The sequence below is a fragment of the Vombatus ursinus genome, unplaced genomic scaffold (assembly GCF_900497805.2).
Source record: "Vombatus ursinus unplaced genomic scaffold, bare-nosed wombat genome assembly UNPS02014798.1, whole genome shotgun sequence".
Classification (NCBI taxonomy): domain Eukaryota; kingdom Metazoa; phylum Chordata; class Mammalia; order Diprotodontia; family Vombatidae; genus Vombatus; species Vombatus ursinus.
The window spans coordinates 79,496,528-79,524,168 of NW_020954576.1; the positions used below are offsets into that span (position 1 = coordinate 79,496,528).

Sequence of the window (27,641 nt, forward strand, 5' to 3'; positions counted from 1 at the left end):
GCCAGAAAGACCATTGGCCATTGGTCAGGACCTGGGTTCCAGTCTCACATCCCTCCTACTTATTACCTCTGTGACATTGAGCAAGTCACTAAAGCTCATTGAGCTTCAATCTCTGTGTCTGAAAAGAAGGAAATTGAACTCGGTGGCTTCTGAGATCCCTTCCTGCTCTTAATCTGGGACCCTCTGAGCTCATTTCTGATCTTTACTCCAATCCAAACTTGCTGTGACCTTGAACCGAGTAACGTGACCTGTGCATTATCTTTCTTGTCCGTACACTGAGCTGTAGTACTGCCCTCTTCACAGGACTCTTCTAAGAGGAATGAGCCGTGATGGTATTACATCCTTAGGGTGTCAGGGCTGGACTAGAACCTAGCAATCCAGACTACTCGGCCAGTGCCTTTTCACCCATTGCACCCCACCCCCCCGGGCAATAAACTTGCCTACTTCCCAAGGAAGTACTGTTCTAAGCTTGTTTTGATCAGGTTTCTGACCAGCCCTGGGCCTAAATGGGTGGGTGGGTTCCTTCCTTCACTTCATTCAGTGAGTCTCTTCCAGGTGGTTGACCAGAACTCAGAAGAAGCTGACATCATCAGGCAGTATGTTAAGAACACACACGCTACTACTCACAATGCCTACGACTTGGAAATTATTGATGTAAGAAACCATCCTACTTCTTCCTTTGCTCAGCCCCCAGGTGGGACAGAACAGTATATTGTACCCAACAGCATTTTTAGGAAATGGCCCATCTTTAAAGTTGAACAGAAATTGGGCTTGTTTTAAAGTACCCTTTTATTTTGCTTTTTCTCAAATTAAAAATTTGGGCACCCCATTCAAAACCAAGAGAGTTAATCAAAAAGCTAAAACAGTGTTTCTTTTTTTAAAACTACTTTTTCTCTTTATTTTCTATCATTGAATAACAAGTCTCTGAAGAAAAGTGAGAAGTTTAGAAAGTAACTGTACAAATAGTAGAAATTTGTAGACTTTGAACTTGAGATCATCTGTTATCTCTGGGAAGGATTTTAAGACTTCCAGAGGGAAAACTACTACAGCTTCTTGTCCAGCAAACAGAAAAGTTTCTCTTAGTGGCTCTACAAAATTTGTGTTTTGTTTTGGATTTGGGAAAAAGGAGAGAGCCAAGAGAGATCTTTGCTTTTGAAGTAGCCTGGCTCCTAAAAGTTCATTTCATTCCTTGAGTAGTGAGTGACCAGCCAGGATTTCATCCCTTTCTCTCTTGTTAAATACTGCTTTTAGATCTTCAAGATTGAGCGTGAAGGGGAAAGCCAACGCTACAAGCCCTTCAAGCAGCTTCATAACCGGCGGCTGCTGTGGCATGGGTCCAGGGCCACCAACTTTGCCGGGATACTCTCTCAGGGTCTTCGAATCGCCCCACCTGAAGCCCCTGTGGTATGTAGGAGAGGTTGTACACAGCTGCATTTTTCTCCTTAGGTACCTTCGAGTGAACCTCCCAGTGAGAGAGGGAGGAGACCTTGTTTGAAAGAAAGCTCAAGTAGTTGGCTCAAAGTGGGAGGGGACAGATATGAAAATAGTGGCCAGGGCATCCCTTCAGTGCAAGAATCCATCCTGTAATCTAACAGACGTTTATCTAGCCTCTGCTTGAACATGTCCAGTGAAAAGGAGCTCACCTTTTAACAGGGCGTGTCATTCCATTTTAAACAAGTCTTAATGATTTTTCCTATTTATATTGAACCCAAATCTGTCTTCCCCTGGGTCCTGGTGTTGCCTCTGGAATAATACAAAATAAATCCAGTCCCTTTTCTGTGTGGCAGTCCTTTAAGTTTATTTAGTGCCCCTGTGATTTACAGAGCACCTTCCTCACTAGTCTATGAGATGGTATGATTGCCTTCGTTTTATAGATAAGTCTAACATGGAGTAACACAGCTAGGAACATAGATTTAGAGTTGGGGAGGATCTTAGAGGCTGTCTGGTCCTACCTTTGTCATTTTACAGTTGACAAAACTGGCCCAGCAAGTTTAACTACACTGACTTGCCCGAGGTGACACATTGTTGGGACATAGGAGAAACAGGAATCAAAGAGCTCCGGGCTCTACATTCTTTCTTCAGTCTTGTCTGTTAATGTCACATCCCGCATCCTTTCTGCTATACTACTGTCTCGATAAGCGGTTATCAAACATTTTGGTCTCAGAATGACTTCATATCTTTAAAGAACTTTTCGAAATGACAGTTAGTTACAGGAGGTATCTATCTAATAGTTATCTATTAATAAATGCTATATTATTATGAAAATAGTTTCCACCTCCCAGACCACACTTTGAGAACCACTGGTCTAGATGAAGCAAACTCATGACTCTCCCCTTCCTGTGCTTCTATTAGTATCCCCTTTCCCAAGCTTGAATATCCATAATATCCGTTAGCTTTTCTTCACAGATTCCTGACCTACTGGTTGCCCTATGGACATACCCACTGAGGCTGTGACCTCTGACCAGAACTAATTCTTGACCCCACCCCCATTCAGTTGAGTACAGAATGGTTAATGAGACCTGCAGGTCACTGTAGGGTCAGCAGTACAAATTTAGACTATACCCAGCACCTTTAAATCAAAATTGCTATATCATTGGCCTGTAGTCTGCACTCCATTGAGAAGCTTTCAGCTTACTTATGATTTGCTTTTGTTTTATCATTTGTGTTCTGTATGGTACCTTGTTATGTACAAAATAGTCTCTCAAATCTTTGTTTGGTTTCCACCCTTACAGACTGGCTACATGTTTGGTAAAGGAATCTATTTTGCTGACATGGTTTCCAAGAGTGCCAATTACTGCCACACATCACAGGGAGACCCAATAGGATTAATCCTCCTGGGAGAAGTTGCTCTTGGAAACATGTAAGTAACTTTGATTTGGGGCCATTGAGACTAGGTGGGCTTATTGTTGGAGAAAAAATTCTTTTAAGTTGCTGTTGTCATATAGGTAAAGACTATAGAAATTTCCCATCATTTATTCCAAACCAGAGAACCTTTCTTAACAAACAGACCCATAAGCACTTACTACTGGGATAGCGGCCAAAAGACAGTCTTTGCCCTCAAGCAGTTTATATTCTGATGCAAAGGACCACACTTAAGGGAAAGCTAGAAAGTTGAGGGTGGGGAGGTGGTAGGAATCCCTGCTGAGGTTTGCTTCTGGCCTGGAAGGTGAAACTTAACCTCTCTTAGAATGGAAACTCCTTGAAGCCAGGGGCTGTTCTCTTTTGTCCTTGATAGCACAGTACTTGGCATATTTAATCAGTACTATTGAATTAAATTAAGGGGGGTGGAATAAGCAGTGTTTCCAGTTTCAAGTTTTGCTGCAGTTGTCCTGTTTTAAACAAACTGGCCACATTGTCCCCATATTTTGTTAAGGTTACTAAGGCAGGATAAGCTTAAGGCAGCTGTAAGCTCTTTAATGGTTGAAAACTGCCCTAAGACTTTTGGGACAGCCTGTGTCCTTATATTTGGTGCGCCAATGTACCTGAAGAGAGACTGAAAAATGCCTTTTTCTATGTGTTCTTTTGAATAGGTATGAACTGAAGCATGCATCCCACATCAGCAAGTTACCCAAGGGCAAGCACAGTGTCAAAGGTAACATTTCATGGGCTGTTGGCTCTGACTGAGGCCCACCCACACAATAGGCTTCTGTTTTGCCAGTGAGGCCAGATCCTATTGCTAGGCGTTCCATAGCTTGGGGAGATTGGTAAGTAGCTTAGGGTTACTGAAATCTGTGTGCCTGGGCTAGTAGAAGAGTTGTAGACTTGTGATCAGGAGACCTAGGTTCAAATCCTGCTTCTAACTCTGATAGCTGGGTGACTCTGGGTACCCTGCCACCTCTCTGAGTCAGTTTCTTCATTTGTAAAAATTGCCTGGTGTATGGGAGAGAGGGGTTTGGCCCTTAAATTCAGGGACTCAGGTTCAAAATATGCCTCTGATCCATGCTGGTTTTGTAACACACCCTGGGCAAATCACTTAATCATGAATGCTCAAGCAAAGCTTTAGACCATATCTCACATTAGTGGAGGGAGTTTCCACGTGAGGAATTCCCCATCAATGAAATCACAGAACCCAGGATAAAAATAATAATAATTCTTCTGCACGTCCCCACCCCCAATAGGGTGATGGGGGAAGGGTACTCCTAAACCATTAAATGCTGTAGAAGTGTTAGTTATGATTATCTCTGTGGTGCTAGAGAAATGCAAGCTATTTGTCCATACCAGCCTGTAAAAGCTGCCATTTTGAATTTGAGTTTTGATTTAGTAGAAAATAATACGTTGTGTCTAACTCATTAAGAAAGTGTGCTGCATGGCTGGTCTGTGCCCAGGAACCTGGGGTACCTGCTTTTTCTCACTTTGGTAGGGATGGATCTAAATGAAGGGCACTACCTAGGAATTGGAGGGGGGGGAGTAGGCAGTAGGCCAATCTAGAGTGTTTAATGTTAGGAGCTTAACCAGTGATGGTTTCTAAAGAGATGTAAAAGTTAATGATCTTGTACCTGACTATGCTGGCTTCATTTCCAAGTCTAGAGCAAAGGGGAAAAGATGTGAAGTAGAATTAGCAGATGAGAAAATAATGTTTATTTGGGAAACAGATAGACCAGCCTTTAAATAGTAACAATAATAATAATTCACACTTACCCCTATCATATGCCTGTGTTTGAAAAAAGTGGAAATTTTCTTCCTGGGGCCTACATGTTTATACCACAGTTTAAACCACAGTTTCTCTTTTTTTCAGGCTTGGGCAAAACTGCGCCCGATCCGACAGCCAGTGTCACTCTTGATGGTGTGGAAATTCCCTTGGGAACTGGGGTTCCTTCTGGTGTTAGTGACACCTGTCTCCTATATAACGAGTATCCTTTCTTGGCCTTTGTGTTCAACCCCACCTTTTCAAAATGGCTGGAGCTTGTTCCCATACCCCCCAATTGTGTATTATGTGATTTTTCTGTCACTTCAGGAACTGTTCTAGGAGCTTAGTAGTTCAAGTGTATAGCCCAGGTAAATGATAAATCAAAGTTGGCCAAAGGATCTTTGGGTGGGGACAGGGATAGTGTCATCCTGCCCCCCCCACCCCAATTTTTTCCTTTTACATTTGTATTGATATCTTTTGTTTTTACATCACCTCCCTTTTCAGATGTGACACTCTCCTCTTGCACACACCCAATAATCCATCCCTTGTAACAACATTTAAAAGGGAAAGAGAAGAAGCACCATGTGGCAAAATGAACCAAGTGTGGCAGAAGGGGTGCCATTCCATACCTGTGGTTCTTCCCTTCTGAAGAGAAGGGAGATCAGTGCATCTTCTCACCTCTTCTCCGGTGCCAAGCCTGGTTATTACAGTCACACATTGTTTGCTTGTGGTGGGAGCATTATTCTTCCATCTCTCATGGTGGAGACAGGTTTTCCTGGTTCTGTTAAACTTTATTCCACGGTGATTTATATACAAGTCTTCCCACCATATTCGCTCTTAATTGTAAGTCCAAAGATTTAGATGTGTACTTGCCTCTAGTCCAACCTTCTCCATGTGTTTCATGTAAAATGCAAGAGAAGACACATTGGATGACCATCAGATTTATGTTGGGATAGGTTAAGAATTCTGCTTTCAAGGTGTGTATCACACAGTAAAGGACAGTGTATTGAATGAAAAAAAGAGATCATTTATTAAGCACTTACGCGTAAAGTAATTGGGCTAAAGGCTGAAGATAAACAAGCACTTAAGTGGTACAGCAGGTAAAGCACCAAAATTGGAGTGGAAAGACCTGGGTTTGAATCCAGCCTCAGACGCTTAGTAGTTGTGTGACATTGGGCAAGTCACTTAACCTGTTTGCCTCAATTTTCTCAGCTGAAAAATAGGGATAATACCTACTCCCAGAGTGGCAAGAGGATCAAATTCATATTTGTAAAGTACTCACCACAGTTGTTACTTGTATTATTATTATCAAAACTAAAAAGAGGAAACAGTTCCTGTTCACAAGAATCTCACATTCAAATGAAGGAGACAACACATATAGGAGGGTTCAGCTACAAGTCAAACGAAAGGTCCCGTTGTCCTTAGAAATAACGATAAAGTAGATTAACGCACCATCTTCACTACTACTTCTGCTGGGAACCATATAAATTGATGGTGTTTGACATGTTTGACGTTTGACATAGCAAGAATTTTCTTTCTAGGTCTTCAGTAGCTGTGGCTGCTGAGGTGGTGGCCTGGAGGTTGCTGCTATTCCCAGGGCTGTCTCCATCAGGATCAGAATTATTGGGGTAGTGCTCAAGATGGTGGCTGTGGGTTGATTGGCCTGGTACTTAACTGCCTCCTTTGGGGCTGCCGACTCCTTCTGGTAAACTGGCTTGCCTTCCTTGTGGGTTGATGACGGGCCCCATTTCTAGATCATGGTTCCCATACCAAGATCAAAGCAGGGGTGGGGAGGAGAAAAGGTGGGTGGTGCAGGTGATGTGCAGCTCTTCCTGGGACTCTTGGGCCTCCCTGGCCTTTGAACCCTTTCTTGGGTTCATCTTGAGCTTTGAAAAGGTCAGCAGCTATGGGAACCCCACATGCACTGTTCAGAAGGAAGGAGACAGTCTTCTTGGGAGTATACAAGGTAATGATGAGATCATGTGTATTTAACCATTGAAAGCCTTTATTTCCTTGACTCTCTCACTCCAGATACATTGTCTATGATATTGCTCAGGTAAATCTGAAGTATCTACTGAAATTGAGGTTCAACTTTAAGACCTCTCTGTGGTGAACAGATAGCACTTGCCTAGTGCTTAGGCTGGACCCCTGTAGTTCTGCTGTAGCATTGAGCTGCCTGGTAGGCTTAAATATCAATGACCCTTTCAGAAATATCAAAAGAGCTGAGTTGCAGACAACTCTTAACTTCACTAAATCTTCTCCATAAGGATTTTATATAAACAGATGGCCATATGTTGAAAAGAATTTTTTTCCCAAGCCTAAGTCTCTGGGTTTTGTTTGTCTCTGGGGATTTGATTCCCCACCCACTCAAGTTCCATGCACCCCCTGGGGCATAACAGATCTCCTGTAACTGACAAGTGTGAAAAAGTTGGAAGAAAAATGGTTTTACATAAAATAAGCATGGGGGGAGGGATTTTTAGAGAGGGAAATTACAATGTGATGTTTACATCATTAGATTTCAAAGGAAAATAAAGTGCTTCCGACTCTTTCTAAATGTTCCTCAGTTTTGATTTTGGAAAAAGTGTTAAGCACATTTATTTTAAGGTAAAAATAAAAGCTAATTTCATACTAATTAGTTCTTTTTTTTTTCTTTTGTAGTCTTTAATTCCCCCTTTTGATCTTTTTTTTTTATGATTTGGTTTTGTGAAAACTGTAAGTAGCTTCATTTACTTAGAGTTGAGGGTCTTCTAAATTATAAATTCTTCAACATTTGGTTCTGGGAATGTGTCCTGTTGTGAATGAAAAGCAATGTTCACAATTCTTACCTTGACAGTTTGTGCCTAGAATTTAAAAATATGCACCTGAGGGCTAATGGTCACTGTCAAATTAAAGTAGAAATGCCACCTTATGTCATGTGTGCCTGTTCAGTGCTAGCTCTGAGCATTGTTTTGTTTTTGATGATGCAGCATATGTACCTGTTTATGAGCAAGGACCACAAATATCCAGGGGTGTGTTAATGACAACAAATGTAAGTTACAAGCAGCAAGCAGAACTCTGCCCAGTGGGGAGCAACTCCATTATTTTCATCCAAGAGGCATCATGACTTCATAGAAGCCGTGTGGCATAATGGATAGGGTACCAGACTTGGAATTGAAAATCTGGGATCAAATCCTGCCTGAGACACAACCTCTCTATGCTGCCTCAGTTTCTTCATCTATAAAATGAAACAGATGTGATGGCCACTAAGATATCAAAGTTCATGCCGTAAATAGAACTTTAAAAACTATATTACCATTTTTTTTAAAGGTGTCCTAGGATAAAGAAAAGGTTTATTTCTTGTAGGTGTAGAGTTTGCTAGCCTTCGGTGCCCTCCCCCCCCATTAGTCTTTCCATTGATTTTCATTTTAATTCTTCCAAAATTATACCAGTACATGATCCAAAATTATACCAGTACATGATTTGTATTGTTCAGATGTACCAGCCTCACTGGGGAAATAGAGGGGCTTTTGTATTAGCAAGCAATTTGGAGTCATTGAGAGTTTCCAAAATACCATCTAGCCTGAAATTGTCCCACTGGCCCCATCTCTTTGTCTATCTACAGCATCTGTTTGAGATACACATAGTGACTGAATTAACTCAATGTGCTGTCCACCCAACTACATGTCATAGTTTGGGCAGCCTACTCCTTTTTCATCCACTTTGGTTTTTCAAGCATGGATGATTGAGCCCATCATTTACACACTGTTAAAGTTTTCACAGAAAAGGATTAATTGAAGACACAGTGCATGAAGAATCTTTTTTTTTTAAATATGTCCCATAAGACCCATTTTCTTCCTAGTTTGTTGTACGTGATTGGTAAGTGCACAAAAGCATGTTGAGTTACATCTGTTGTCGTTGCATAACAATACATGGGGTATGTTTTGGGGCAGGCTTTCAAGGCCATGTTATATTCTACCAAGTCCATTTTTTTTTTAATTAGTAGGTAGCAAGTTAGACTGTAATCTCAGTTAATAAGCTTAAGCACTTAACATATTCTGGGCACTATGCTAAACACTAAGGATACAAAGAAAGAAAGAATCCTTACCCTCAATGAGCTTACTTTGTAATGGGATAAACAACATTCGAGAAATTCTACCTACAATATACATGCAACATAGACAGAAGGTAATGGTGTTTATCCCTTGTTTTCAAAGAGGACTTACGACGTCATGGGGTGATGTCTTGACTATCTCATGGATTGGATTCAAGTGAGGCAGAGTTGCACGAAGTTGTCAGCTTCCCTCTTCCAGAGTCATCCAAGTCCAGTGGCAAGACAAGTCAGGATGACTGGCTATGGCGTGGGATTCAGTAGATAACATTGGCATCGTTGATGTCTGACCAAGCTCTAAGTGCTCTATAGTGCCTGCTTCAGCCAGCTTCGTGGCCTTTGGAACAAGTTCTCATCTGCCCATTCTGCCAAGGAAGGTCTTCACATGCTTGGGGGTAAACAATTCCCTAACTCACCAATACATTTGAGGCCTATTGCTTACTCTCAACCTGGTTTAGCCCATCTGCTGAGATGGTTTTACTGGGGTGTGGCTGCTGCACATGCTACAGCTTGGGGCCACAGGCAGAGTGTCAGGTGGACACCAAAGATGGATGAGCAGGCCTGAAAAGGGCTCGGCAAGCCCTTACGCTAGAGGTGCTAGTCTCCCATGAACACCCATAGACCCGACATTAGCAACAGATGGGGCTAGAAAAGGTTTCCTTTAGAAGGTGGAGTATGAGCTGACTGTCAGAGGAAGGCAAGAGACAGAAATGAGGTGGGAAACCATTTTGGCCGTGGGAGTCAACCAGCAGAAAAGAATGGTGTGTAGTGTGAGGAACAGCAAGAAAGCCAATGTTGCTATTTCATTGAGTACACAAAGGAGCCCTGTTGCCAAAGACTTTGAAAACCAAACAATTAGATTTTATTTTTTGACTAGATAATGTCAATAGATAATGGGGTTAAGTGACTTGCCCAGGGTCACATAGCTAGTAAGTGTCAAGTGTCTAAGGCTGGATATGAACTCAGGTCCTCCTCACTCTAGGGCCAGTGCTGTATTTCACGTACCACCTAGCTGCCCCCCCAAACAATTTGATTTTAGAAGTAGTAGGGAGCCACTGGAGATTGAGTGGGGAGTGGGCAATAACATGGTTCAGACCTTTGCTTTAAGAAAATCACTGACAGGGGCAGCTAGATGGCATAGTGGATAGAGCACCGGCCCTGAAGTCAGGAGGACCTGAGTTCAAATCCGGCCTCAGGCCAAACACTTGACACTTAACTAGCAGTGTGACCTTGGGCAAATCACTTAACCCCAATTACCTTTAAAAAAAAAAAATCACTGACAGCTGAGTGGAGGATGGATTGGAATGCAGAAAGGCCTGGAAAAAGGTAGACCAACCAGAAGGCTTTTGCAGTAGTCCACAAGTCTGGGGTGATGAGAGCCTGTGGCAGGGTGTTGGCTGTTAGTGGAGAGAAGGGATCTTATACTAACTATTATTGTGAATATAAGACAAGTAAGGGCAACAGATTGGTTATGCGGGTTGAGTAAATAGAGGAGTTGAAGGTGGCAGTGCCCAGAACAGTAATAAGAAAGTTTGAGAGAAAGTAGTATGGGGAGAAAGATGATGAATTATAGCAGAATAAGAAATACAGTCTAGCTTACCCACCAAACCTCTTCCATAAAGATCTAGGAAGTGTGCCAGACTGGATTCTGTTGGGAAATTAAAGAAAAGGTCATAGTAATTTTTCCAGCCGTGGGAAGGCTTAGAAGTCAGCAGATACTAGGGATGAGGTCTGGCCAGGGGTATGCTGCACAGAGCACTTAAGTGTCCAGGAACTGAGCCAGAACTGGGCATCAGGCAAGAAGAGGTTCCCCAGGGATCCTTGAACAAACACAATGTGCCATCTGGTAGTTTCAGGGCAGAGAGTCCTAAGGGAGTGGTTGCTAGCAGGAGCCCTAGCTTGACTACTGAGCCAGCATCAAGTTCAGAGGCAAATGATAACTGTGGCTCTGATCCCAGGACCAAAGTAAGAACTGGCTTTTTTTGTTTTGTGAGGCAGTCAGGGTTAAGTGACTTGCCCAAGGTCACACAGCTAGTACGTGTCAAGTGTTTGGTCTGAGGCCAGATTTAAACTCAGGTCCTCTTGACTTTAGGGCCGGTGCTGTATCCACTGCGCCACCTAGCTGCTCCAAGAACTGGTTTTTTAACCTACAGCCCAGAGTAGAAGACTGATGGAATAACCAGGGTAGAAGTCTCTAACCACAACTGGCCTACAGTTAAGAATGACTGAACTACAGTAACTTTAAGCCTACAAAAAGCAGACTTGAAAAATGAGCAAACTGACATAAAAGACCTTGGGTATACTTTGAAAAAAAAAAAAATGAGCAAACCAAAAAAAAGAATCCCACTATACAGGGCTATTATGATGACCTAGGAAAAGAAAATGATTTCAAAAGCAAAGTCTCAAAAGAAAAAGTTTGAACACAAGTCTAGTTCCTAGAAGAATTAAAACAAAGAGTTAAATGAAGAGCTAAATTATTTTTAAAATCAAATGAAAGCTATAGAAGCTATGAAAAAAGAGAATCAACCATTTGGAGCAAGAGGTACCATAAAAACTTACTTAACTCCCTGAAAATTAGAATCGACCAAATAGGAACTAATGACTCCATGAGACATCAAGAAATATTAAAACAAAACTCAAAAGATTGCGGGGGAAAAAATAGAAGAAAAATGACAAGTTTCTTACAACAAAAACAACTGACCTAGGAAACAGATCAGGAGAGGTAATTTTAAGTTGTTGGACTACCCGAAAGCCAGGACCAAAAAAACCCAAAGATAATTCTGTTTTGGACATGTTGAGTTTAAGATGTCTGAGAGGAAATTAGGAGAGAGACTATGCTGGAAATAATTTGCATAGTGATGGTAAACCCGTGTGCGCTAATGAGATCACCAAATGAGATAGAGAAAAAAGTCCAAGATAGACTCCTGAGGGACATTTGTGATAAGTGGGAATGACATGGATGAAGAACCAGCAAAGAAGATTGAAGAAGCAGTGGTCAGAGAGGTAGGAGAAGAACTTGGAGAGTGCAATGTCACCAATGTCTGAGGAGGAGAGAGAATAGAGGATGAGGGCTATAGATGAAACTGAAAGAATACAGAGAGATGAAGGAGTGTGAGGACTGAGGAAATGTAATTAGATTTGGCAACTAAGAGATCCTTAGTAATTGGAGAGAGCAATTTCAATTGAATAATGAGGTGGAAAGCCAGGTTGCAAAAGGTTTAGATTGAGTGAGTGGAAAGAAAGTAGAGCCATAAAGGTTAGAACACCTTCCCAAGATATTTGTCAATAATGGCAGGAGAGATACAAGATTGAAGCTGGGAGGGTTGAGTAAGACCTTTTTAAGAATGGGGGATTGGGCTGTTTTTTATCTTAATTTGGTATTTACTTTGACTTTTATTGGAAAGAGTGGATCAAATCACTATGTAATTTGTCAATTCATGCCTATTAAGATAAGTCACTCTCCACTGTTTATATCATTATCAGCCTTGAGGCTTTTATGAGTAGTTTACAGGAATTTATCTTCATCTAACAGTATTATATATACTTAGGACTGGAAGGTACCATAGGGGTCATACAGGCCAAGTCACTTATTTTACAAATAAGGAAACTGGAGCCCGGATTAGTGAATTCTCTATGCCCAAGATTACACAGTCAGGATTTTTCCTGCTGAATTCAGGGCTTCTTTCCACTGCCTTCCATATGAAATGATACATAGTTATTTGCCTGTTGGCTTCTCCATTAGACTGAAAGGCTCTTTGAGGGCAGGAAATGTGTTGTTCTGCCTTTCCTTGTATCCCCAGCACTTTGCATAGTGCCTGGCATGTAATAAGCACTTACCTGCATGTTGATTAACTGCAGCTTCCCAGTTTCATACAGTTTTTGCTTCCCTTTCTATGCCCTCTTTCACTTTGAAGTTACCTATTGTCAAGGTCTTTATTGAACTGGGTACATGCTTGAAGTACCTAATTAGAATCTTGAAATATTTTATTTCAAAATTGTTTTAAACATTTCTTCAATGCACATAAATTAACTTTTATCATTTTTTCACATTGTATTGATTTTGTATATATACATTTTGTCCCTCAGCAGATTTAAGGCCCTTTGAAGAGAAACTATTTCAATTTTATCTTTGTATCTCCAGTGCCTAGCACAATACCTGGCATACTGTGGGTGCTAAATAAATGCTTGTGTGACTTTTAAAGGCCATATTCAGGTTTTGTATAATTTATATATGAGGATAGAGTATCACTTGAACCAACATGATCCTTCGTTACACTAACATGAGCATATGCTCTTTATAAATTCAAGTAGCCCTAAAATAAACGCACCCTAATAAGGTGCTTTTATACTTTTTAAATCATCCTTGTAACATCCTATGAAGTAGGAAAGGCATGTGATATTTCCATTTGACAAAAGGAAACCAAGTCTTAAAGCATAAAATTATTCGAACAAGGTCACATAGCTAATTGATGGCAAAACTATGACTAGAACCTGGGACTGGGGATGGGGAGAGATAATTTAATAATATTAATAATAATTGAATAAAGTAATAGTTTAAGTCATTGGAATTTCAAGGGTATACTTTATGAGAAGGAAACCGGCAAGCTTTTGCAAATGATATTCTATGGTGTATTTGAGATTATTCATTGTACATATTATTGACATTTGGTTTGATATAGAAAATGCTGCCTTAAAATGTTTTTTTTTTCTAGTGCAGAAGTCAGGATCACATAAGATTCCTTGAAGCCAGAGAAAACTTAGACACTCTGATAGTACAAAAAAAATAAGATATTTGCCAAAGGTGTTTGCCACTAGGTATATCCACTAGGGATCAAATGAAGGATTTCCTGTCATGGTGCTGATTACCAAGCAGATACAGAATACAAATTGATGTTCCTATGATGTTCCTATGCCTACAATAATCATTTGGATAGGCATCCAGTAGGACTGATCCAAAAGCACATCTATCTTGAATACACCCCACCAATGGACAATGAACTGGGCCCAAAATCAATTTGGAAGGAAGTACCTTGGATTGCCTTTTAATGACCTCAGACTTCTTTTCTCTGAAACAAAAGCCCATCGTATTAACATATAATTCAAATACCACTTGTATATCTTTAAAAATTAAAATCTGAAAATTTTAAATTGAGCCAACCCAAGATGGTGGGCATGATTTGGCTGTAGCAAATTTCAAACAAAGAATTACATAGGAGAGCATGAGGTCTCAGGGAGTTGTATGGCCAAAAAAGGATGTAGGCTAGTCATATAACAAGATGGAGGGATAATCAGTGGGCTATCTGTATGCTCCATCAATACTCACATACTGTCAAAAGACTTGTAGAAACCTCTCCCCCAGCACATTAGAATTTTCCCACAGAGATTTTGTGGTGAGACATAGACAAGAGTACACAGGATGAAAAAGTTTGGATGAGTTTCAACCTATGACCATTAGAGAAAATATTCAGATTAACTAGTTGATCATTATTTTTCACTGTATACCTTTTTAAAAAAAATTCACTTCAAAGACTTCATTTAAGTGAGGTAGACCATGTTTGTATCAATACAGTATCGTCATTCCCCAGGTGTGTATACCCATCCTTTTTTAAACAGAAAGTTACCTGATGCATATTGATGGCCACATGGGCTTGGAAACTAGGTTTTGAGTCATTGAATCAGGCAGTAGGGGGAGACAGGACATTGGTACTAAGAGAGTGGAGGCCAGGAAATGTGAGCAATGTAACAAAGCTGGTCAGGAAGAGATGGTACAGTAAAGAACCCGATTATTATTTGAGATGAAAGAAGCTTAAATTAAGATCTTCGTATGAAGGCAGTTAGAAGAGATAATGTAAGCATGGTCTGGGGGATAAAAGGGACCCAACTAAGTCAGAGCTAGAGAATGAGGATTACCAATAAGTCATCGAAATGGACCCAGTCATGGGAGCTTAGGAAAGAACCTATATGTAGGGTTTGGGGGACTAGAATCCATGTGAGCTCTTAGTTCAGAGTTCAGTGCTATGGAGAGAGTGTGAATTTAAATGAATTAACACAAAAAATGTTGACTGCAGAGTCCTGGGGCCAGGTACTGGAGAAGATAGAAAGAAAATACCACTCAGAGTTGAAACTAGTAGGTACATGAGGCATGTACAAGGAAGAGCTCTGGGTTTGGAACCCGAAGATGTGGGTTTGAATCCCAGCTCTGAAATGTATTAATCATGTAATCTTTGGTAAGTCACAAAGTCGTCTGAGTTTCATTCACTTAACCAATCTGCAGAATGGGACTGAGGACTTGCCTGGCCTATCTCACGGGCTTGTGAATGAGATAATAAGAATATAAAAAAAAAAAAATACAACTTTCTGCCAATAGAATCATGCCCAAGTCGAATTTTTAGTCTAAAAAGTGTGTATGTGGGAAATTGGAAGAGAACTCTGAAACATTACTACTTGAGGGGAAATGGGAAAAGTCTAACATTTCTACTTCTTAGATTCCAGAAGTTTCTTCCTGTACCAAAATAATTATAACAACATTTTTTTGTAGTAGCAAAGAATTAGTCGCTTTGATTGGGGAATGGCTTAACTAATTGAATGAAACTAATTAACATGAATATCACTGTACTGTACAGAGAAGCAAAAGATTATGATATGACACAAAGTGAAATAAATGGAACCAGGAAAACAATATACCCAGTGACTACAGTGTGAATGGAAAGAAGAACAAAACAATTAGAACAATGCTGAGAAATTAGAATGACTAAATTTGGCCCTAAAGAAGAAAGATGAGAAGACATTGCCTTCTCTGCAGAGGTGGGAGACTACAGATAGAAGAGTTTTTCAATGTGTTCATTTTGCTGAACCTTTTTTTCTCCCTCCCTTTTTATTCTTTGTCATAAAGGTTAATTCTCTGGGAGGGAACAAGGAGAGGAATGCACTGGGAAATGCAAAAACAAAAATAGCAATAAAATTTTATTTTAAAATAAACTGGGGAATTATATATCTATTCCCTTTAGGATGTTGCATTATTGAAATGACCAAGAAGGTACACTAAATTCCTTTAGAAAATGACCTAAAAATGTGAGGTAAAACTAACCTCAAAATGGCCAGAATATAGGGGGTTTGTTTTTCTTTTCTTTTTTCTCAAGAGGGAGGAGACCAAAAAAATTATAATAGAAAATTTTGAATTAAAATAATAGCAAAACTTAGATTTCTTCCTGCCTCTCTTTTAATCATGAGTTTAGCAATAAGTGGTAGTTACCAAGGATAGCATGGTGGAGAGCATAGAGTGAGGGGACCTGGGTTCAAGCATTTGTTTTGCCACTTATTACTTGTGGGGTCTTAGGCAGGTCACTCCATTTATTCTAAGATGAGAGAATGAGGGGATTGAACTAGATGACCTTTAACTTCCCTGATGGTTCTCTGATCCTATGATGTCCATCTGAGTCAGAACTTGAACAATAAAAGACCAATAATATCACATGAACCAGATCTAGAGTTCATTGGCCTGGAGAGTGGGATTGAGGCAGGGAAGAGGGTTGAAATGCCTGAACCCTTTAGCCAGATTTGTTTTTGTTTGGTCATGTCCTGATTCTTCATGTCCCCAGGTGGGGTTTTCATGGCAAAGATACTGAAATGGTTTGCCATTTTCTTTTCCAGCTCATTTTACAGATGAGGAAACTGAGGCAAGCAGAGGTTAAGTGACTTGCCCAGGGTCACACAGCTAGGAAGTGTCTAAGGCTGAATTTCAACTCAGATCTTCCTGACTCCTGGCCTGGCACTGTACCACCTACCTGCCTGCTTAGTACAATACCTGAAACAGAAAACACTTAATAAGTAAATGCTTTGTTGGCTTGGCTTGGCTTGGCTTGGCTTATAAATGTATATTGTATTGTCTACCTCACTAAGATGAGAGATCTTTGAAAAGAATAAAAAGATATAGGTAGGTAGGTAGACAGATAGAGATACAGACACACATACACATTGAAAAATAATTATCATCTGGTTAATTTGGACATTTAATGGAGCAGGTTCAAATTTATCCATACTTTCTCATCTCGTGTACTCTTGTCCATGTCTTACCACAAAACCTCTGTGGGAAGACTCTAATGTGCTGGGGGAGGTGTTTTTCCAAGCCTTTTGACATTATGTGGGTGTTGATGGAGCATATAGATAGCCCATTGATTACCCTTCCCTATTGATATATATATATAGAATTGTTTTGTATGTATATACAATATTTCATATTGTATGTTATCCTGTACCCCCAGGCTTAGCACAGTACCTAACACATATTAAGGGCTTAATAAATTATATTGTATTATATCATTTTGTGTTATACTATTTCCCCAGGGTTGGTACAGTACCTAGCACATAGTGGATGTTTAACAAATGCTTTTTGACTTTTTTTTTTTTCATTGTTTTTGTGTTTTGGATCTGACCTGTGATTTCATTGATAGAATTTTTAGTGAAGAAGATCTCTCTACCAATACAGATCAATACCACAACCTGGTGTCCTGGGGTCATACAACCATTATGTATCAAAAGTGGCACCAGAACCCAGGGTTTCCCAACACCACGTCCAGCTCTGTACTAACTGTGCCAGCCCACCTCTTATATGATGTCAATAGCAGACATTTATATACTTTTTTTCCTTATATTATTCATTCAACAGGTATTTAAGTGCCTACTATGTGCCAGGCATTTTGCTAGGCCCTGGGGATGCAAAGCCAAACCTTGAACCAGTTCTTGCTTTCAAGGAGCTTATTCTATTAGAAACAACACAAACACAGATAGATAAATGCAAAGTATATAAAAGTAATTTATCAAAGTAGAGGGCACTGGGAAAAATCAGGGTAGGCCTTTGAAGGAAACTAATTCTGTAAGGTGAGGGAAAAGAGCCTTCTACGTCTGTACAAAGGCACCAACAGGAGACAGAATGTCCTGTATTGGTAAAGGCAAATATGCCAGTTGACGTGATCCCACTCAAACTCCATGAGGTGAGATAATACTCGATGATACTCCAATGTTATGGATGCAGAGCCATCAAGTATAATGGATAGAGAGCTGGCCTTGAAGCCAGGAAGACCTGGGTTCAAGTGCTACTTCTTGCAAGGCATTTAATTGCAGTGCTCTAGGTTAGACTTTTAAGTTCTTCACCAACATCAATAAAGGAGTTTCCTCTATTGAGTTCCGCTTCTCAATGAAATCACAGATCCTGTCCCTAGTTTTATTTTACAGATGAAGAAACCAAAGCTCAGAGAGATTAAGTAATTTGTAAGGGTATTAGGTTTGTCATTTTGCGGGGGAAGGGGAAGAGGATGGTCTTAACTGTTGGGTATGAGATTTGAACTCCTATCTCTTGGGTCTCCAAGTCAAACTCATATCTCTGGCTGTTCACCCACTTCAGAGAACTGGGTATAGAATAGTATTAGGGGCTAGGCTGTAATTCTAGGGCAGAAATCTAAAGAGAGGAATCCCACTTACTTTCTTACGGTGGGAGAGAGGGGTAGAAAAGACCAACAATAACCTTGGGGACCCTTCTTTTTTGAGAATCTGCCTTTAAGAATTCTTATTTCTTCACTATACTTGTAATGAGTTTTGGTTTTTCTTGTTATCTGTGAGATTGGGGGGGACAGGGGAAGGGGAAGAGAAAGAATTTGAAATTGAAAATGAAATTAAATTATTTTTAAAGGAATAGATTTTTTTTTTTAAATCTCCCCTTAAGGTCACTCTTCAAGGACAGGGCCAATTCTAGAGTTCAGCTCAAATACCTGTTTCTCACTTGGCTGCACTACTTTGGGATTTCTACGATTGACTTCTTCACCATGCCTTAGGACCATATATATATATATATATATATATATATATGTATGTATGTATGTGATGAGGATGGAAGCTAGACCCCAAGAGGGAAAAACCCCGGACTTTCCCACATGGCCAAATCTCCAGCGTTTGCCTGAGGCTATAATCCCATCAACTGGCCTTTCATTGTGGCTACACCCAGTCTCCCCTCCATTGTCTTACCTCCCTATGACCCCTGGCCATTTCTCACACTTAATCCTAGCTAGGCTCCATTGTCCAGGTCCCAGGAGTCCTGTTCACCCCAGTTTACTGGCCACTCCCATCCAGATCTCCTTAGACCCCTCCTCTAGTCACCCCAAACTACTTGGCCGCTCCTAGATCCCTCCCACAGTCTTTCTGTATATAAGGGCCATCTTATCTCCATTAAGGTACTCAGATTCTAAAATCTAGCCATTGCTCAGATTCTTAGAATCTACTTGCAGATGCCTAGATTCCGCAAGGGTCTGACAATATGGCGGATCTTTAATAAACCTTGTTTTTGGCAGAAAGAAGGCTTGGGTCAAATTCTTTCGGGTAGGACCCACCTGTCACGATCTTGGGGTTCCAGCACCCCTAAACTCTAGATCTCATCATATGTATGTGTATATATGGGTGTGTGTGTGTGTGTGTGTATATACACCTATAAGCCCAATACCTACATGCTAGATATTGGGAATACTATATGTATATGTATATATGTATATAGTATTCCCAATGCCTAGCATAGTGAGTGGTACATAGTAGACACTTAAATGATTGTTGACTAACCAGACTAACACACTGTAATTTTCACCAAGAATCTTCCTAAAGTCATTTGATGACTTCTTGTCAAAGAAGAAACCAAGGAGTCTTGAATTACCAAAGTCAATCTTTAAGGAAGAGTTTTGCCTAATAGGAGCAAGAAGTTCAACAATTATTTATTAATGAATGAAGGAATAAGGCATTTATTAAGCACTTACTGTATGCTAAGTTCCAGGGATACAAATAAAAAGGTAAGATATATTTCTAATGGGGGAAGACAACCTATATGGAAGATTTCAGCTGCAAGTTAGATGGAGAAGTCCTGTGGTCCTTAGGGTGTAGCAGCAAAGTAGATGATAATACCTCTTTAATGCCATTATTTAATATTATCTTTCCTGGGATTTGGGGGTTCGGGGTCCTAAGTTGCCTTATCAGGGCCTGAGAGGAGATGGTGGTCTTAGTGGTGGTCATGGTGGTTTGACTTGCCTAGCGTATGCTGCCTTCTGTTTCTTCCTCAGGGTGCCTTGCTGCTTCAGCTAGACTGGCCTGCCCTATGGATGGCAGTTGGTTGACATTTGGTGGGGATAGCTGGCTTAGGTCAGGTTCACCCACACCTCTCCTGACCATCCTATTCCCCTTCCCCCTCAAAATGACAAACCTAATTAATCTTGATGATGCCTCTCATCTATAAGAATCCAATGCGGCTCTCAAGCATCCTGGAGCTAAGAATAATCCAGCTCTAGTCTCAGCAGATGGCCAGGCTAATTTTAGCCAGGTGGCCCCTTAAGCAAGAGACCAGGCATGGGTTTGGAAGCAGATGAATGAGCCAGAGCTCTTGTCTTCAGATTGGAGTGCCAAGCCAAGACTAAAACTTTGAAATATGGGAATCTGTGCATTTGCTTGACATCTTTATATGTATATAAATATAATGTGTGTGTTACATGCATGTAAGCATGTGTGTTGTGTTATTAATGTGTACACGTGTGTTTATACATATATGACAGGCAGCATAACATAATGGGTAGAGAGCTGGTTTCAGAATTAGGAAGACCTTGGTTCAAGTTTCAGCATCAATAACAATAATAAAGAAAAGGCATAGAGACCCTTTACCTTTCAAGATTAAAATATATTTTATAAATAAGAACACATCACAGTATAATTTTAAAAACTACCATTTAAAAATTGCAAAACTAAAAACATGATTCTGATGCATATTGACCATTGGACCTTGTGGGTTTTACTCAACTTCCTAACATATTGCAGAGTAGCTAAAGATCAGTAGAGGGGGTTTTCTCACTGGGAAACTCCCCTGTGTCAGTGAAATCACAAGTCCAGTCCAAATTTAGATCGATAAATAGATATGCACATAAATATATACATATGTGTATATACTACATGTATGCTGTACACGTGTGTGTATGTATGTGTGTGTGAGTATGTATTAAAGTACTTTCCTAATGTCTCATCATGATTTGGAGGTTACCTGAAGGCTCTGTTAGTGGAACCCAAGCTCAGACAGGTCTTAGCAATATGGAAATGCTTTAAATATTGTCCAGGAATGGACAGGTCTGCAGAGCAGCCTAGCTAAATTCAGGGAGACTTATCATAAGATTATCATGAAATAATTGATCCTTGAAATATTAAAACCTTTATACATATATAAATATATATATACAGGCATATATACATATATGTGTGGGTATGTGTATCCATTAGAACATAAGCTCTTTGTAATTAGGTATTGTTTAATTCCTCATACTACTAATTAATTTATTTATCTGTAGTTTTCAACATTCACTTCCTTTTTTTTTTTTTTTTTTATTAGGTGAGGCAACTGGGGTTAAATGACTTGCCCAGGGTCAGACAGCTAGTAAGTATCAAGTGTCTGAGGTCAGATTTGAACTCAGGTCCTCCTGACTCCAAGGCCAGAGCTCTATCCACCACGCCACCTAGCTGCCCCCTTCCTTGTACTTCTATCTCCAGTGTCTTGTACAGTGTCTGGCACACAGTAGGTGCTAAATAAATACTTCTTGATTGATTGATATAAATGTTCCAAGTCAATAAGAAATCGTCAATGGGAAAAAAAAAATAAAACTACAGTGAAATGTTTAAGTTGCCTGTACAACTGCAATTTAATGGGCAGGATTGTTGAGAGGGCATTGGCCTGAGTTACCCAGGATGAGAAGGTGCAGATGGGTTGCATTCATCCTTGGTAGAGGGGGTGCCCACATGGATGAGATCACAGGTCTATCAAAGTACTTCACCGAGCTTAGCTGTGCCTGGTTGTGTTACAGTGCCAGTCATCTCTACGACCACTGAGCTGCCCTATTTTGTTTCCTAAATTGCTGTTTTGCTGAGAAAAGCAAGTGACAGCAAAATGTCCCTACCTTGCTTGTATACTGACCAGACCCTGTGCCTGAACAGGCACTGGCGTTGTATTATCCTTCAGATTCCACCTGTGTAAGAACAGACTAAGAGGGTGATCACAATCCCTAGCTGCCCTGTCTGGCTTCTGAGGAAACAGGCAGCTCTCTGGCTGTGTGATCAACCTAGGGAATACCACCTCTCTCTACCAGCCTGGTTACCAGGTGTACTTGTAGCATTGAGCCTCTTAGACATTACAAGCAAGTCTGTCTGCTGAGTTTTGATGGGTCGGCAACTTCAATTAACACCCATTCAGACCCAAGCTTATAACACCAATTCAGTGACTGATTTGCTTAAATTGTTATTAAGCTCCTGGACCTGACACTCAGCTCTCACAGGTGACTCCAAGAAGCTGAAGCATTTGCAGCAGCCACACCCAAGTAAACCATTTCAGCAGATGAGCTAAACCAGGTTAAAGGTAACTGATGGACACTTGACACTTGCTACCTGTATGACTCTGGGCAAGTTACTTAACCCCAATTGCCTGGGCTTCAAACCCTAGGTGAGTTAGGGGTGGTCTCTACTCTAAGCATGTAAAGACTTCCCCAGTAGAGTGGGAAGATGAGAATAATTTGTTCCATTGGCCATGAAGACGGCTGAAGCAGTTGCTGTAGACTCCTTAGAGCTTGGTCAGACATTGAAGACACCAAGGTCATCCGCTGCATCCCAGGCCATTGCCAGCCCTCTTGACTTTTGTCTTGCCAATAGACTTCCATAACTCTGGAAGAGAGATTGAAGCTGACAACTTTGTGCAATTCTGCCTCAGTTAAATCCAATTCACGCAGGAATCAAGACATCACCCTGTGAAGACATCGGTCCTCTTCAGAAATGAAGGACAAACAACAACAATTAAGGTCCTACTATGTGCATGTCACCTTGCTGGGTGCTGTAGGAGAAAATGAAGTTTAAGGGGGGGCCCTCTACCTCCCTACTTTCCAAGAGTTTACAACCTTAGGGTGGGCGCCCTGATGAAAAATACTAGCCAGAAGAAGCAATGCACATCAATCAATGGTTAAGTGAAAAAAGGAAAGGAGTAAATAGCAAGTACTAAAGGTCAGATGATGGACAGATTTAGCCCTTTGTTGGGATTTGACATCCTTTATGGCTGCTAACTGATAATAAAAGAAAAGGTATCTGTAAAATGGGTTTGAGATTCACAGCTTTTGTTGCCATTCCAGGGGAAGTGTTAAGGGTCTTTCTGCCTCTTTCTTTAAAACAAAAACAAAAAACCAAGAGTATTAGACCCCAGGTGATCAAAGATAGAAGCAAAGGGCCAATATATACTAAAATATTCCTAACAGCTCTTTGTTGTAGCAAAGAGCTGGATACAAAGTAGATGCCTAGAAATTCAGGAATGGCTAGGGAGAAAAAAACAATACTATGACATATAAATGTGTAAGGAGTGAATCTGAGAACTTACTGATCAAATAAAGGAATTCAAAAACTGGTAAGATTATACAATATGGATAATTTTTAGTCCTAGATAGAAAGATCGATAGAGCATTTATTAAACCCCTTAGCATGTGTCAGGCAGGCACTATAGATACAGTCAAACAGGCTCTCCCCTCAAGGAGCTTACATTCTAGTTGGGAAAGACATCACATAAAAGGTAGCTGAAAAGAAGAGGAGGGGATAACAGGGGCAAGGATCTATGGAAGGGACATGTAGGGACAAGGCAGAGAGGGATTCAGGGTGTTAATAACGGGTGCTTTCTCAAATGGAGAAAAGGGAAGAATTCACCAATGGAAGGAAGAAGCCATAGAAGTAGAGACATTACCAGCCTGATACGACCTCAGGGGCACAGATGAAGAGGTGGTCTTCTGGGGAATCATGGGCTGATCTGGGTTTGCAGAGAGTATCAAATTGAGGAGCTATTCATCACAGAGGAGATAAAAGATCATGGGCTATTTTGGGAGGTAACTAATTGGATGAGGAACACCTAATCATTTCACTTAGTGAGGACTAGCCGTTCATTCTCTTGGTCTATAAAAACAGGCTGATCATATTCCCTGAATGTTCTTGAATACTCACTCGTCACCTTTTCCCTCCTATCTTCTTCCAAAATGCAGCAAAATTCGGCAAAGGAAAAAGGGTATTTTTCTCTCTCCTAGCCAATTCCCCAGTCAAGAGCTGTCATGGTGCCTTGCAGCAGAAGGGGATGTCAGTGTGAAACATGAGAAGAAAGTGGGTAACACCATAGACTCAGAGTCAAGAAAGCCTGGGTTCAAACCCTTCCTGAGACACTTCCCAACATTGTGACCCTGGGCAAGTCATTTCACATCTCTGCACCTCAGTTTCCTCGTCTGTAGAATGAAGGGGTTGAACTCAATGGCCTCTAAAGTCCCTTTCAACTCTAAATCTATGGTATGAACATGAAATCAACTTCTCACTCTCCCTCACCTTCCATATCCAATCTGGTGCTAACTCCTGTCAACTTTGCCCTGTGACTTCTCTTGTATAAAGCCCCTTCTCTTCTCTGATGTCACCACTATCCTGGTTCAGGTTCGTATCACCCCATGCCCGTATTATTACCATAGCCTACTGATCGGTCTCTCTGCCTCGTCTGCTTACCACAGGCGCCCAGCACATAGTAGGCCCCTGAGAAATGCTTGTTGACTGTGCCCTCCTCTACCTGTAAGACAGAGAGGAAGGGCTGATAGCCTCATGGGGCAAGCTTTCAAAAGCTACTCACATAGTCCCCTAGGAGATGTAGTTTTCCCCTGTTGTTTCTCCAAGAGAAAATAGAGAAAACATTTTATGGGATTTGGGACAGTAGCAGATCTTGACACATGCAGAACATGATGGAGGAGACTCTGGTCTCTTCTCTCCAGGCAACAGAGTAGGAGAGATGAGGGAGAAATATCCCATAGAGGGTTGCAAAAGTGGGGTATCATGATGGATGGTATCTAGCATGTGGCATGGTCAGAAGCTTCAACCCCATCACCGAGTCAGCAGAAACAATGATGGCAATTGAAAAAAAAAATAGAAAAAACAAGAATAAAAATAGAAAAGTGTCCCAGGTTTAGTGAACATACCTCAATGACAGAATCCAGGTATGGCTCCTACTCTCTTCCCTTCAATGTCCATTTAGGAGGAGTTGAAAAGACGCAGCGTTTCTATTTCCTATCCACCACTGCCTGTGGTAGCCTGATTTTTTTCTTTTAATGAATGGGTTTGTTTCCATTGTCTGCAGAAATGATATTACTTGTGATTAAATGCCAGAGGAACAGTCTGTGCTGGTGGAAAAGGGGACCCTGGGGAAGGAAGTGTGACAGTCACAGCCCAGCTTCCAAGACCAGGAAGAGTATGGAAAAGACTTGGATCATTATTCCAAAGGACTCATGTAACACATGTTACACCCACCTCTCAACAAAGAAGTAAAGAACTCAGGGTACAGATTGAGTCATGTATTTTGTTTGGTTATGGCCAGTGTGAGAAGTTATTTTTCTTGATCATGCATATCTGTTGCAAGAGTTTTGATTTTCTTTCCTTTTCAATTAGGGGTGAGATGAGTAGGTAGATTTTTGATCATTGAAAAAAGAAGACCCGGGTTCAAATCCGGCCTCAGACACTTACTAACTGTGTGACCCTGGGCAGGTCACTTACCCCTGTTTGCCTCAGTTTCCTCATCTGTAAAATGAGGTGGAGAAGGAAATGGCAAACCACTCCAGTATCTTTGCCAAGAAAATCCCAAGTGGAGTCACACAACTGAACAACAACAATAATAACTCTAGCCATACAAAGAAAGGCAAAAATAGTCCATGAAAGTGTCCCGTCCCGCGGGACATCAACGGAGGTCCGGACCTGTAAAAGAAGGAGGGGAGCAGGGGACACAGGAAATGGAGACAAGACAGGCTTTCTGATCAAGTCTCGTTTATTGAAGGCAAGCTCAGGGTAGTTATACACACCGTAAGAGGGAGTGGGGGAGTTCCACCACCGGTATAGGGGTGGGGTATTCCAGGAAGAGGTACAGCTTTGTCCGTAATTTGTTCTTATCACAAGGACCACCAAAGGTATAGGGGTATTCCAGGAAGAGGTAGTAATTTGTTCTTATCACAAGGACCACCAAAGGTATAGGGGTATTCCAGGAAGAGGTAGTAATTTGTTCTTATCACAAGGAGGCCTTGACAACTGCAACCTAGTAATTTTCCAGAGGTCATACTGGGCCTGTGGTCCCTTACATGAAAGTACGCCCATTCTAATGAGGGAGACAACATGCAAACGGGTCTGTACAAATAAGATATAAACAAGGTAAAAAAAAAATGCTGTCCCTGCCTTCAAGGAGCTTATATTCTAATAGAGGAGACAACATGCAAGCTATGTACATACAAGATAGGTGCAGAGTGGATGATGGGGAATCTAGAAGGGAAAATAACAAATAGGATGTAATGGGGGTGGGGGAGGGACAGAAGGGAAGATGAGATTTGAGCCCAGTCCTGAAGAAAGCCAAGGAGGTCAAGGTGAGGAGGGAGAGCATTCTGGGCATGGGGAATAAATAGCCCATTCAAATGCAGGGAGTTGGGAGATGGGAGTGATGGGTTCCATGAATAGCATGTAGGCCAGCTTCACTGTTATCTTAGAGTATGTAGCGGGGACTAAAGGGCAAAAAGATTGGAAGAGTAGAAAGGGGCCAGGTTATAAAGAACTTGTAAGTGCCAAAGTGAGATTTACATAATTGATCCTGGCAGTAATAGGAAGACATTGAAGTTTGTAGAGTTGTGGACTAACATTGAAGTTTGTAGAGGTGTGGACTAACATGGTCAGACGAGGCTTTGGGAAAATCACTTTGGCGGCTGAGTGAAGGGTGGATTGGAGTAAGAAGAGATGTGAGGCAAGCAGTCTATCTGCTTTTACACTGAGTGGCTGCTTAAAGGGCCTGTCACCAGCCCTGATTTTAATGAAAACCTCTTTTCTCCTCCCTACTCCCTAAGTCAAGTAAAGTCAATTCAACAGGCATTTATTAAGCACCTACTACAAAGTACTATTACAGAGAAGGATATAAACATTTCCTGCCCTCAAGGAGCTTAAAATCTGTTTTAAGGAAGGCTATTTGCAAATAAAATACATAGGACTACAAAGGAAACCAATTATATTGAAATACGATTATCAGAATATTTGAATAAAAAAAAATTTGCAGAGCCCAGGTTAAGAACCCCCACTGCAGTTCAACTCACAGCCTAATTACACTTTCTCAATCTATGTAACTCTTGTCCATGTCTTTCTGTCCTCCACAGAGGATCAGCCTAATACGTTACAGGCTTTCCCTTAGACATCTTGAAATCAAGCAGATGCCGTGAGGGCTCTCCTTCACTCACTACATGCCTGTGCCACCCCCTTGGCCCCCAGTCATAAATTCTACAGTCTGAGTGAGCCCTTCTACATGTGTTTTTTCTAACCCAGGTCTCCCCCTTTCAGGCTATTTGTGGTCAATTATCCTGGCATGCCCTGTGGTAATTTTGTCTCAGGCCCTTGACTTTTAGCATTAGGATGATAAATGTGGCCTGATGCTATGAGGCTGTGGGTGAGCCCCAGAGCTAGGAGGAAAGAAAGATGCATTTAATTTCCCCCTCTTTTTGAGAGATCAATGGATGATCTGCTTCCCTTGGAGTAAGCCCATCTTTCATTATTTCCACAGTGTCTTTTATATCTTAAAATCCAACAGCCTTCCTCAAAAGAGGAGAGCCTATGGTGGAAGGGGCCTCCTCTGACCAATATTCTTTTGCTTTCCTTCCCATTAAAGCTCCAGAGTCCGAGTGAACCAAGAAGAAATAGAAGGGTTTTCCATGAACTCCTGCAGGTCGATAATATGATTTACTTCTCTGCTTGTTCCAGGGACAATCAAAATTGGAAGGAGTGAAAGTAGCAGCATTTCTAGGCTGGCGAAAGAAAGAAAGAAAGAAAGAAAGAAAGAAAGAAAGAAAGAAAGAA

At 41.0% G+C, this 27,641-nt stretch overlaps 1 protein-coding gene across 1 annotated transcript in view; it reads left to right on the top strand.

Moving 5' to 3' along the window:
• The window catches only part of LOC114049734 (poly [ADP-ribose] polymerase 1-like), a 47,402-nt gene extending 40,221 nt beyond the window's left edge, over positions 1-7,181 (top strand). The window contains exons 18-23 of the mRNA XM_027871121.1: positions 556-654; positions 1,252-1,404; positions 2,733-2,860; positions 3,531-3,592; positions 4,736-4,850; positions 6,659-7,181. Coding sequence (XP_027726922.1) covers positions 556-654; positions 1,252-1,404; positions 2,733-2,860; positions 3,531-3,592; positions 4,736-4,850; positions 6,659-6,740 — 639 coding nt within the window. The 3' untranslated portion in view covers positions 6,741-7,181. The remainder of the gene's footprint in view (positions 1-555; positions 655-1,251; positions 1,405-2,732; positions 2,861-3,530; positions 3,593-4,735; positions 4,851-6,658) is intronic.
• Positions 7,182-27,641: the final 20,460 nt, after the last annotated feature.